This window comes from Microcaecilia unicolor, chromosome 1 (genome assembly GCF_901765095.1).
Source record: "Microcaecilia unicolor chromosome 1, aMicUni1.1, whole genome shotgun sequence".
Classification (NCBI taxonomy): Eukaryota; Metazoa; Chordata; class Amphibia; order Gymnophiona; family Siphonopidae; genus Microcaecilia; species Microcaecilia unicolor.
The window spans coordinates 731405688-731419246 of record NC_044031.1 but is presented as its reverse complement, the minus strand read 5'-3'; the positions used below and the strand labels follow the sequence as shown (position 1 = coordinate 731419246).

The 13559-nt window shown below is 49.4% G+C and overlaps 1 protein-coding gene across 1 annotated transcript in view; it reads right to left on the bottom strand.

Annotated features, from left to right (window-relative positions):
• PDIA3 (protein disulfide isomerase family A member 3) overlaps nt 1-13559 on the bottom strand; it is a 105672-nt gene that overhangs the window by 53434 nt on the left and 38679 nt on the right. The window contains exon 5 of the mRNA XM_030189641.1: nt 3085-3214. Within this exon, the coding sequence (XP_030045501.1) occupies nt 3085-3214 (130 nt within the window). The remainder of the gene's footprint in view (nt 1-3084; nt 3215-13559) is intronic.

Sequence of the window (13559 nt, the reverse complement as noted above, 5' to 3'; positions counted from 1 at the left end):
CTGAGCTCCCTCAATATCCTGGGGTGGATCCCATCCGGTCCCATGGCTTTGTCCACCTTTAGCTTCTCCGTGAACGGTGCTCTATCCACTTCAATCTCATTTGTACTTTTTGCAGTCCATCGCGGTCCTTCTCCAGGATTTTCTTCTGTGAAAACAGAACAAAAGTATCTGTTTAGCAAATTTGCTTTTTCTTCATCATTATCCACATAGCGGTTCGCAGTATCTTTTAGTCTCAATTCCCTTTTTAGTCATTCTCGTTTCACTTATATACCTGAAGAAATGTTTGTCACCCCTCCTTACATTTTGTAGCCATTTGTTCTTCCGTTTTCGCCAGACGTCTCTTGGCTTCTTTCAGTTTCAACCTGTATTCCTCCTCGTGTTCCTTTTCTTGAGTTTTTGTGTATTTCTGGAACGCTAACTCTTTAGCCTTTATTTTCTCAGCCACTTGCTTGGAGAACCATATCGGTTTCCTTTTTCTCTTGCTTTTATTTACTTTCCTTACATAAAGGTTCGTGGCCCTATTTATAGCTTCTTTCAGCCTGGACCACTGTCCTTCCACTTCTCGTATTTCCTCCCAGCCCATCATCTCCTTCCTCAGGTATTCCCCCATTTTACTAAAGCCAGCACGCTTGAAATCCAGTACTTTGAGTGGCCGCTCTCCACTTTAGCTGTAATATCAAACCAAACCGTTTGATGGTCACTGCTGCCCAGGTGGGCACCCACTCGGATATTTGACACGCTATCCCCATTTGTGAGCACCAGATCCAGTGTCGCTCCCTCCCTCGTGGGTTCAGTCACCATTTGTCTGAGCAAACCGCTTTGTAAAGCATCCACGATCTCTCTACTTCTTTCTGATTCTGCAGACGGAACCTTCCAACCTACATCCGGCAGATTAAAATCTCCCAGCAACAGCACCTCTCTCTTGTTTCCCAACTTTTGAACATCTGCGATCAGGTCTTTATCTAATTCCTCCAATTGTTTCGGAGGTCTGTAGACAACACCCACGTGTATAGAGGTTCTATCCTCTCTTTTTAAGGTGATTCATATAGCTTCTTCCTTTCCCCAGGTCCCTATCATTTCGGTCGCCGTGATATCATTTCTCACATATAGAGCTACTCCTCCACGTTTACGACTCTCTCTATCCTTCCTAAACAGATTATAGCCTGGTATGTTTGCATCCCATTCATGGGAACCATTTAGCCACGTCTCCGTGATTGCAACAATGTCTAAGTCTGCCTCCAACATCAGGGCTTGAAGGTCATGAACTTTATTGCTTAGACTGCGAGCATTTGTGGCCATCGCTTTCCATGTACATTTCCTGGGCCATCGCTTTCCATGTACATTTCCTGGTATGTGCTTCAACATTTGTGATTTGGAGTTGTCTTTTGTCTTTGGGTACCTTCATATCCTTTTGTTCCAACTTCATTTCTTTCTCTTCTGCCTCAGTTCTATTTTCAGGATCACCACCATGCTGTAACGGAGCAAAAGAATTCTGTAGGGGCAACACTTGTGAGGGCGGATGCCTCTGGTGCACATAACGAAGTCTGCCTGAGCCTACTGTGAACCATCTATTCCTAGGTGGTTTTATCCTTGGAGGTAGTAGTGTGAATTTGGCTTCATTCTGTGCTGCATGGTTTTGTGTAGTCTTAGAAGCTGCTTTAAGTGCATCTAATTCCTGTTTTATCTTACTGAGCTCCTGTTTTAAACTAGCAAGCTGATGACAGACAGGACAAGCCTTAAGTCTCCAGATAATTGGTCTTGAAACTGAAACACCACAATTATTACAGAGAATAAAAGTCATCCTGTTTGTTGGAATGGGAATGAACAGGTATGATGGGGTTAATACTGTGCAAGATTAACTTTACTCCTCAGCCATACATAGACAACCAAATGCAGTTGTAATTTGGGTGGAGTTAATTTGTAATAAGTAGAATAGTTAGGAAATTTATTTAAGAAGTGTCAGTCTTGGGGTGGGGGGGGGGGGGGGGGCTTAAAGTTTCAAACCTGTGCAATATGTTAGGTTTTAAAACAATCTCCAGGAAAGGAAAAAAGTTCTAATACTTGCTAGCAGTTTTGAAATCTCCTTTTCAGATTTACAGATATCAATAAACCAGTTAGAAACAACAATCAAATCACAACAGGCAGAGCAGATTAAACACAGCATACTATATGCAGAGCAGAATGAAACAGCAGAGCAGAATAAAACACACTATTTTCAGAGCCAAGATTATGAGAAACAGAACCTGGTCACTTCTACTGCCCCCCTCCTGTGCAGAATCCTGCATTGTGACTAGCAGGAAACAGCAGCAGCTCACATGGTTCTACTCCCTCCACCGCAATGCTTATCACAGTTAAGAGGAACATGGATTCACGATCATCATCTGCTGCCCTTGAACCATAAGGGACATCATACATTTGGAGAGTTCAAACACTGATTAAATGAAGTAGCATATGGCAAGGAAAATGAGAACTCAAGCAAGTGAAGGATGAGAAAGATCTTGCTGCAAGGTAGGGATAGAGAACTGGAGTGGGGAGCAGAGAAAAAAAAATGGGAACTTGGGGGAAGAAAAAGCTGAGGAGGTATCCACCCAGAAGAGGGAAACAAAGCTCAGGGTTGAAATGTGCTGAGGTGGGGGACTGGGTGAGAAATCAGATTGTAAGTATACGGAGCAGACAAAGCTAAGGAGGGGGGCACAGGAACCTAGGGTAGTATCAAGGCATCTCAGGCCTGAGGCCAAAAAAAAAAAAAAAAAAAAAAGAGTTAGGAGGAATTCTGCACAAAAGAAAATACAAAAAAAGTATGCAGGATTTTAAAACAGTAGGTTAATTCTCAAAAATTTCAAACAGAAGTCACTCAAAACTATTTACTTTGTAGGCTGGCTCAATTAATGCCAAGTTCTTACCTACTGTGATAAGAGTGAAAGCCATTGTCTGTGAAAGCCCTGTGCTGGAATTCCCCCATCTCTCTGAAAAAATGTTTGTCGTGGTCTCTCCTCTTTGAAAAAGACCTAGCTTCACTGCATAAAATAAAAATTCTGCTCAAATAAGAATGGTAGTGGTCTCAAGCACTTCGCGTTCACTTACTCGCCATCTGATTCATATTTCTGCAATAGTGCATCCTCACTGGTGTGGGCAAAACGGTACTTCTCTCTCAGATTGCTGGCTGCTTTCAAGAATTCCGAGTGAGCAGGACCATACATATCCCGGAAGAAACCTACAAGGAAGAAGTTCTCATTTTCTATGCAACAAGTTTTTAATAAGATGCTAAAAACCTCTGACTAAATGACGATTTGCAGATTCTATTTATACAGTATTTAATACAAGTTTCTAATATCAGCTGTGTGAAAAAAGTGGGTTTGGAGATTGTTATGCTAACCTTGAATTGTTGGGAGTATTTGATTTTTATGTTTATTTTTTTAGCTGTCATTTCACACGAGTTCCATGGTGTGGTGAGGACCTCTTCAACAGGACCACTTTTATGACTTTCCCCTAGAATAAGCCTTGCATTTACTTACACTACAATTAAGAGTTACAACAGTGAAAGGAGAAAGTAGTAGACCTTGCCTGTTAAATCTTTGTTCCTTAAGTCTCCCATTCCCAATAAGTGGGTATGTGTCTTCCTACCAGCAGATGCGAGACTGAATTACTGTGTGATGTAATATAGACATCTATGCAGCTCAGAGCCCACCAGTATTTCTATTAGCAAAATAAGCATGGTAGAGAACAAGTATCTCCAAATAATCTGGGGAAGAAGGAAACCATCAGAAAATCAATCCCCTCCCGGACCCCATTTCCCACCCTCACTATTAAATTGCTCACCTCATCTATATAACATTAATGTATCTGATTGTTTGTTACTAGATTGATGTAAGCCTTTTTAAACTGATGTAAGCCATATTGAGCCTGCCCATTGGTGGGGAAATGTGGGATATAAATGCTATCAATAAACAAATATTTATAAAATTTCCCAGAATAGCCGTCCAAACCAGGGGCTTTCCCATTTGGCAACCTCTTGATCACTCCCTATATTTCTCCCAATCTAATAGGCTCCCCAATCCTAGCCATCTCCTCCTCGTCCAACTGCTGCAGTGGGATCTTATCCAAATACTGCGTCCAGCCCTCCTCTCTATCACCCTCCTCAGCCCTATTGTCTATAATATTTCAAGAAACATTCCCCTATTTCCCAATCCGTATACTTCCACCCCCCCCCCCCCTTTGAATCTTTTGGGTGTTGGAACGTCCCTTTCTTGCCCTCAGATATCTGGCTAACATTTTGCTTGATTTATTTGCAAACTCAAAAAATTGTTGCTTTAATTTACAGCGCATAAACTCCACCTCCTCCATCTGCATCAATTCTCCTCTCACCTCCCTTAACTCCTTCCAGACTCGTGTATCAGGATTCCTCTTATGCAGTTGTTCCAGATGTAGCAACCGCATCCACACTTCCAAAGAACGCTTCCCCCGTTCTCGTTTCCGATGGGCACCCCATTTTATCAAAAACCCCCACACCACCACCTTTAAAGCATCCCATAAAGTTGCATCTGACACCTCTCCATCATCATTAAAGTGCCTAAATTCCTGAATAGCCTGTCTGATATCCTCTCTAATATCTTTATCTCCCAAAAAGAGTCTCATTCAATCTCCAACCCCCCCCCCCCCCCCCCCCCCCCCCCCCGACGATCCTCCCAACCCTGACCCTGCAACTTAACCCAGGTTGGCACATGATCTGAGACACAGAGGCATATTTTCAAAGCACTTAGCCTTCCAAAGTTCCATAGGTTTCTATGAAACTTTGGAAGGCTAAGTGCTTTGAAAATATGCCTCTAATTGTTTCTATTTCCGCCCCCTCCACCATATGCCACACATTGCGGTGGATCCATATCCCATCCAGCCTAGAATATGACTGCGCAGCATGGGAGTAAAAGGTATAATCTCGCTGAGCTCCATGTATCAGTCTCCAGCAACCAACCACCTCTAACCCTTTCATGAATTGCAACAAGGCTTTTCTCCCATACCCACTATGATAACCTCCATCTTTTCAGTGATATATCCTGCCATCTGGGCCCAAATTAAAATAGCCCCCCCCCCCACCACTGTGTCCCCCCACAAAGCCCAATAACTCCTCTAACTTTCGAAAAAATTCTCCGTTTCCCATTTGGCGCATAAATATCAACTTGAGTTCCTTACCCCCTAACCAACCTCTAAGGGCCACACACCTCCCTTCTTTATCCTTAAACACCTGTGTAGTTACAAACCCACAGTTTTGTCGAACTAATATTGCTATCCCCCCCACCCTCTTCGCCGCCACCCCCATGATGTGCGACCACTTCTTGGTACTACTTACAATGTAACATGTGTGTCTCTCTTGGTCTCAGATGGGTTTCTTGCAGAAATGTAATCTCCCAATTCAGTCTCGCCAGTTCCCTAAAAACTACTGCGCTTCCCATGATTATTTAGTCCATTCACGTTCCAAGTACCTACTACCAAAGATGTTCCCTTCTCCTCTTTCCCCTCCCCCTTCCCTTCCTAACCACCCTGCCCCCTCTTCCCTTGCCCCCAACATCCCACTGCCCTCCCCATCCCCCCTCCCTCCCCCCATTAGTGCCGGACTTGCCCACCCGCAAACCAATCACTAAGGAAATGACCCACAGACTCCTCTTACCTATAACCCAATCCCCTACCACCTTCTATCCCCCCTCTCCTCCCCCTCCAAAGCCACCCCTCCCACTCCTATCCTCCTTCACATTTTTCCCGTAGAACCCCCCTCCCCCCCCAACCAGCCCCTTAAAACTACGCCAGTCCTCTTGTCTGGATATCCATCATATACAGCATCATTTGCAACATATGCAGCTTATCCCCACTTCTCTGCACTTCAACTAGTGGATTTCGCTGTTGTCTTCCCTTTCACCACCACCTTCTGCCATTTCGTGACCAGAACAGACTCAGGGACCCGCTCATCCATCTCCGCTCGATTCGGAAATTCCCTTGCATCCCAAGGACCTCAGAGCTGACCACACCTCCTCCGGGGTATTGATCTTGCGTGACTTGCCTTCCACCGTTAGCCACATAGCAGGGAAACAGCCACCTATAACATATCCCTTTAGCTCTCAAACACAGTAACTTCCCTAAAGGATCTGCATTTCTACAAAGTGCTCCACGTCAAATCTTGATAAACCCCGATCTTGCAGTTTTCCACTTAATTTCTCCTTGCTGTTTCGCTTTAGCCAAAATCTTCTCCTTTAAAGGGAAATCCGCAAAACAGACCACAATGTCCCTTGGAACAAAGTCTCTCTGTGGCCCCTCTGGATCTTCAATTCAGTCCTCTCACCCCTCCCCTCTGGATATAAAATAAACTCACATATCTCCTGAATCACAGCCGGACAGTTAAAGAGATCAGACTCTGGGACTCCCTTGAAGCACAGATTATTTTTTCGAGACCTGTTTTCCAGGTCTTCCAACTGCTCTTTAACACTTTGGAAATCCTCATGCCCATCTGTGAGCGCCTGCCTCAGCAAACACACCTCAGTCTTGAGGGTCTCGACCTCCTCCTCCTCCTTAACCTCTTCAACCCTAGACCCCAAGTCCCTTAATTCTGCATGGATGTCTCTCATCGCCATATGAATATCCTTCCGCACTCCCGCAAAATCCTCCTTCAGATCCTTGAACCATGCTTTTACCACACTACTCACAGACTCCCCCCTTTCAGGATCTCTCACCTCCAATAAATCAGCTCTCCTTGGGCCTTCTGCCCCCACCATCTTGGTCACACCTTTCTTTGGGCCCCGCTGCTGATTGATTCCAAGCTCCTCAGAAAGCTCACTTCTAGCTGCTGCTGCCTCCTTCTCTCCCCCATCAGCCCTCAACCTCCTCCACATCCACACAGGACTCCAGAACTCTCCGTTCAACCTGATCTTTGAGCTGCTCCTCCGAAGTCACCATATCTCCTGCCACAGCTGACTCCTGAGTGTTCTCTGGAACATGCGACTCTCCCCTCCGAGGTAAAGACGCCGCTGACTTTCCACCCCCCCCCCCCCCCCATCCCGAACCCTGCTATTCCTCCGAACGACTTGGCATCGCCGCTGGAGCCTCTGCTACCTCTTCCGGGGTCTCCTCAAAAGCAGTCTCGCCCACGTTCTCCTCACGTCGCATGGACGACGGCGCTTCCATTTTTGCAGAGCTTCTCTCAGACCCCACCGACTATTATTCTCCTGCCCTGATGTAGCCTGATTTTCAAGCTGCCATCTCTCTGCGTGACATCACTGCCTCCACACATATTGTCCTTTTGAAGCCAAGGAAAGACCTATTGCTGCTGGATTCCTATCAACTGATTTCTCTTTTGAATGCGGAGATAAAGCTCTTGGCCAAGGTCCTGGCAAATAGGATGGCGTAACTCTTGCCTACCCTCTTACATGAACTTCAGGTGGGGTGTGTTAAGGGGTGTTCTGTTGTCAAAAATGTCTGCAGAATTCTTGCTTCCCTGCAACATCAGGAATGGGCGGCTCTACCTTCTCTAATAGTGAGTTTCGATGCAGAGAAAGCCTTCGACAAGATCAACTGGGAATTTATGTTCAGTTATGTAGAAATATGGATTTGGGGATCACAATCTGTTTTATAAGAATTTTGTATACTGAACCCAGGGCTAAGGTAGTGGTTAATGGGGTTTTCGTCAGAGGCTTCCCCTATTTTCTAAGGCACTTGTCGGGGTAGCCCGCCCACTCTCCCCGTTATTCATACCAACTTTGGATCCTTTGATTTGAGATGTCTACACTAACCCAGAGTTGCTGCCTTTGGAGATGACTTGTTAGTCCATTTACTACATCCATATAATTCCTCTACTGCCTTGCTGGTGAGTTTTTCTGAATATGGCGATTTTGCTGGTTTTAAGCTTCTTAATTTCCAAAAATCATTACTGCTACCCTCGGACGACACAGATTTTGGGGAAGAATATTCCTCTTCAGTGGGCAACGGTCACATTTCGCTCTCTTGGCATACAGTTGGGGATTAGTTCCATAAGCATCTCTAAACCTTTGGAGGAGACAAGGGGCCAGTTGGAGGTCTGGCATCATCTGCCTTTGTCCTCAATGGGCAGGATAAATTTGATTAAGATGGTTTGTTCCCTAAATGGCGCTCTCTGCTTCAAATGGTAAAATTATGTATAATCATACCTGATAATTTTCTTTCCATTAATCATAGCTGATCAATCCATAGACTGGTGGGTTGTGTCCATCTACCAGCAGGTGGAGATAGAGAGCAAACTTTTGCCTCCCTATATGTGGTCATGTGCTGCCGGAAACTCCTCAGTATGTCGATATCAAAGCTCCATCTGCAGGACTCAGCACTTAGAGAATTACACCCACAAAGGGACACTCTGCCCAGCTCACCACCGCCGAAACGGGGGAAGGGAATTAACCCAGCTCATCCCCACACAAGTGGGGGAGGGGAATCCGTCCAGCTCATCCCCGTGGAGCGGGGGAGGGACACCACACCCACCGATGCGGGGGGATCTGGCTTATCCTGCAACCGCAAGAGGAGCTGACTGACCCTAGCACCGCCGAAGCGGGAGGGGTACAAAACTGCCCTACAACCGCACGAAGCGGGAGGGAGTGCCGGCAGAATTTATGTCTCAATCCAGCCCCGTAAAACGGAGGGGAGAGGAATGCAGCAGCTCACTGTAACACAAACTCGTCTCAACTCTTGAAGAATCCAAGTGAAAAAACTTGAACCCGAAGTCTTCCTGAAGTAACTGAAGACTAAACTTGAACCTGAAATGCAACCAGAATAGAAACCATACAGATATCTGGGCGGGGCTATGGATTGATCAGCTATGATTAATGGAAAGAAAATTATCAGGTATGATTATACATAATTTTACCTTCCATATCATCAAGCTGATCAATCCATAGACTGGTGGGATGTACCGAAGCAGTACTCACCCAGGGCGGGACATAGAAATCCCTGAACTCAACACTGAAGCTCCACACCAGGCCTCCGCCCGTGCCGCCACAGTCAAGCGGTAATGCTTGGAGAATGTATGGGCCGATGCCCAAGTTGCCGCCTTGCATATCTCTTCCAAGGAGACGGACCCGGCCTCTGCCCTCGAGGCCGCCTGAGCTCTAGTGGAGTGAGCCTTCAGCTGGATAGGCGGCACCTTCCCCGCGGCCACATAAGCCGCGGCAATGACTTCCTTGACCCATCTTGCCACTGGAGGCTTAGCAGCCTGCAGACCCTTACGAGGACCTGCCAACAGGACAAACAGATGATCCGATTTCCGGAAATCATTGGTCACTTCCAAGTATCTGATGATGACTCGTCTCACATCCAGATATTTAAGAGCAGAGTACTCCTCTGGGTAGTCCTCCCTACGAAAGGAAGGGAGACAGAGCTGCTGATTCACATGGAAGCGAGAAACAATCTTGGGCAGGAAGGAAGGCACTGTGCGAATAGTCACTCCTGCCTCAGTGAACTGCAGAAAAGACTCTCGACATGAGAGTGCCTGGAGCTCGGAAACTCTTCTGGCTGAAGGATAGCCACCAAAAAGACTGCTTTCAACGTCAGGTCTTTCAGAGATGCCCTCAACAAGGGTTCAAAAGGCGGCTTCTGTAATGCTCTGAGCACCAGGTTAAAATTCCACGCAGGCACCATTGAGTGCAGAGGAGGGCGCAGGTGCTTAACTCCCTTGAGAAAACGCACCACATCTGGCTACGAAGCCAGGGAAGCACCCTTCAGGCGGTCCCTGAAGCAAGCCAGGGCCGCTACCTGGACTTAAAGGGAACTGAGCGACAGGCCTTTCTCCAGACCTTCTTGCAGGAATGCCAACACTGAAGAAATTGGAGCAGTGAATGAAGAAAATGAGCCTGCTTCGCCACGCTGCAAAGGTACGCCAAACCCTGGCGTAAGCAGTAAAAGTAGAGCGCTTCCTCGCTCTCAGCATAGTGGCGATGACCTTGTCTGAGAAGTCCTTCTTCCTCAGACGCTGCCGCTCAATAGCCAGGCCGTAAGCCCAAAGGGGGAGGGATCCTCCATCACCACGGGACCCTGATGTAACAGACCCTGCTCCACTGGCAGCCCCACCAGGATTATCCAGCCCGGATGCTTTGCCAATCGGTCTAGCACCCTGCCCAACATGGGCCAGGGCGGGAACACATAGAGAAGCTCTTGTGTTGGCCACTGTTAGAGGAGAGCATCAACTCCCAGAGATCGAGGGTCCCGTCCTCTGCTGAAAAAACGCGGCACTTGGCAACTGGCCGATGACGCCAATAGATCTAGGCTCGGCTGGCCCCAGCGCTTCGTGATATCCAAGAACGCCTGAGCCGATAACTGCCACTCTCCGGGATCCAAGGTATGGCGACTGAGAAAATCCGCCTTGACATTCATGACTCCGGCAATGTGGGCTGCTGACAGCTGCTCCAGGCTCGCTACCGCCCACTGGCATAGATTCACGGCTGCCTTGGCTAAAGGGGCGCTCTTGGTACCTCCCTGGCGGTTGACAGACCACAGCCGTGGCATTGTCCAACAGGACCCGTACTGGCTTCAACGCCAGTACCGGGATGAACTCCAAAAACGCCAACCGAATGGCTCTGAGTTCCAGGAGGTTGATAGACCACTTGCCTCTGCAGGAGACCAGAGCCCCTGCGCTGTCCTTCCCAAGAAGAGGGCTCCCCAGCCCGACAAAGAGGCGTCCGTCGTGACGACAATCCACTCCGGGGTCACCAGAGGCATTCCTGCAGACAACTTGTCTGTCTGCGTCCACCAGCTCAGCGCCTTGCGCACTGCTGGGTCCAAGGGAAGGCGCACAGCATAATCCTCCGACATCGGAGTCCAGCGCAGCAGCAGAGATTGTCGAAGTGGTCTCATATGAGCCCTGGCCCAGGGCACTACATCCATTGTGGCCGACATAGAGCCCAACAGCTGCACATAGTCCCAAGTCCGAATAGGAGAGGCTACTAGGAACTAGTCCACCTGAGCCTGAAGCTTGACAATCCAATTGTCTGGCAGGAACACTCTGCCCACTTGGGTGTCGAATCGAACTCCCAGATGCTCCAGGGACTGAGTCGGGCGCAGCTGGCTTTTCTCCCAGTTGATGATCCACCTCAGGGAGCTCGAAAGAGCAACCACCCGGTTCACAGCTTTGCCGCACTCTGCATAAGAGGGGCTTGGATCAACCAGTCGTCCAGATAAGAATGGACTTGAACTCCTTCCTTCCACAGGAAGGCCGCGATGACCACCATTACTTTGGAGAAGGTCCGCGGAGCAGTAGCCAACCCGAACGGGAGGGCTCTGAACTGGAAGTGTCGACCAGTACTGCAAAACGCAAAAAGCGTTGATGAGGAGGCCAGATGGGAATATGCAAGTACGCGTCCTTGAAGTCCAAGGATGCCAGGAACTCTCCTGCCTTCACTGCCGCTATAACAGAGCGGAGGGTCTCCATGCGAAAGTGCCGAACTTTCAAGGCCCAATGGACCCCTTGAGGTCGAGGATAGGCCGTACAGAACCTCCTTTCTTTGGAATCACAAAGAAAAAGGAGTAACGTCCCTTGCCAGGCTGATTCTCTGGCACCGGAACGACCGCCCCCAGGCGGAACAGATTGTCCAAGGTCTGCTGCACTGCCACAGCTTTGACCGGAGACTTGCAGGGAGAGAGTACAAACCCGTCTTTTAAGGGTCGGCAGAACTCTAGCTTGTAGCCGTCTCTGATGACTTCCAGCACTCAAGCGTCTGAAGTTATTGTGGTCCACTCGCCCATAAACGAGGACAGCCGTCCTCCAATCTGCACTGAGGCGTGGACCAAGGCCCCGTCATTGGGTACGAGACCCTGGGGGAGGACCGGAGGGAGCACCTCCGGGACGGCGGTCTCTGCGAAAGGAATGCTGCTTGGGGGAGAAGTTCCTCTTAAAGGAAGAGAGGGCAGAGGAGCCAGACCTGCCCGGGCGGTACCGACGGGCTTCCTGAGCCCGTCCTCTGGAGGTACCAGGGCGAGTACTAGCCCGAGCCCTGACCTCTGGTAACTTCTTGCCCTTAGACGTGCCGAGATCGGACACGATTTTGTCCAGCTCGACCCCAAAGAGCAGCTTGCCTTTAAAAGGCAATCTAGCCAGGCAGGATTTAGAGGCATGGTCAGCAGACCAATGTTTCAGCCAAAGCCACCGCCGCGCAGAGATTGTCTGAGCCATGCCTTTAGCTGAGGCTCTCAAGACATCATACAGCAAGTCTGCCAAATAGGCTAAGCCCGATTCCAGGGCCGGCCAAACAGCCCTCAAGGAATGATCCGAGGGGGAAGCCCGCTGCACCATAGTCAGGCACGCCCTGGCCACATAGGAGCCGCAAACTGAGGCCTGCAAACTTAAAGCAGCCGCCTCAAAGGACGACCTTAAGGCCGCCTCCAATCCTCTGTCTTGGGCGTCCTTTAGGGCCATGCCACCTTCCACTGGTAACGCCGTTTTCTTAGTCACCGCAGTGATTAAAGAATCCACGGTAGGCCACAGAAAGGCCTCACGTTCACCTTCAGGCAAAGGATAGCGGCGGGACATAGCCCTAGCCACTTTAAGGCTCGCTTCCGGGACATCCCATTGAGCCGAAATTAAAGAGTGCATGGCATCATGCATGTGGAAGGTTCTAGGCGGGCGCTTCGTCCCCAGCATAATGGCAGAGCCAACAGGGGCTGAGGGAGAGACGTCCTCCGGAGAGGAAATCTTCAAAATGCCCATGGCCTGCACTAACAGGTTGGGCAAAACCTCTGAGCTAAACAGCCGCTGCAGAGGGGTCATCCGCTCCATCCGAGCGGGGATCCGTCTCCTCCAAGGAATCCGCAAAGGACCGTTGGGAGACCTCAGACACGCTGCCCTCATCTACATCGGAGGAGACAAAGTCCTCCAAGGCCTGGGAATCAACCCGAGGGCGTTTACCTCTGGGAACCTCAACCTCTTTACCAGACGAGGGAGCAGGGGCAGCGTTTTGCATGAGGAAAGCCTGATGCAGCAGCAAAACAAACACGGGGGAGAAACCCCCCAGACTGTGCACTTCCGCAGCCTGGGCAACAGCCCTAGACGCACCCTCAACCGGCGCTCGCAAGAGCGGGGGAGAGACATGCTGCGCATCCAAAATGGCGTCCGGCGCGACACTCCGCGAAGGAGCCGCGCGGGAAGAACGGCGCTTAACTTTAGCCGCTTTTGTGCCGTCGCCCAAATTAAGGGCGTTCATGGCATTAATGTCTCCAACCTCAAGGGCGGCCCACGAAGGAGCCGGCCGAGCCGCGTGGCCGGCCAAGATGGCGGAGGCGAGGAGCGGGGGATGGGCGCTTATGGCGGGAAAAACCGCCATGCCGGAGGAAGGACTGGGACATTCATCGGTCACGAAACTGTCACCCAACAAGGGCGAATCAGGCTGTAAGACCCCCGCATCCCCTCTAGAAGCGCTCAAGCGATCCGGGGAGCGACCCTTTGCGCCCTCGCCCTCCGACGCCATATGCCACGAGGAGAAGAATCGGGGAACCCCCTGCCCGCTATAAAAAGGTAAAAATTACCTGCTGTCCGCTCCGAGCTGTAACGAACTGGTGTCCCAGTG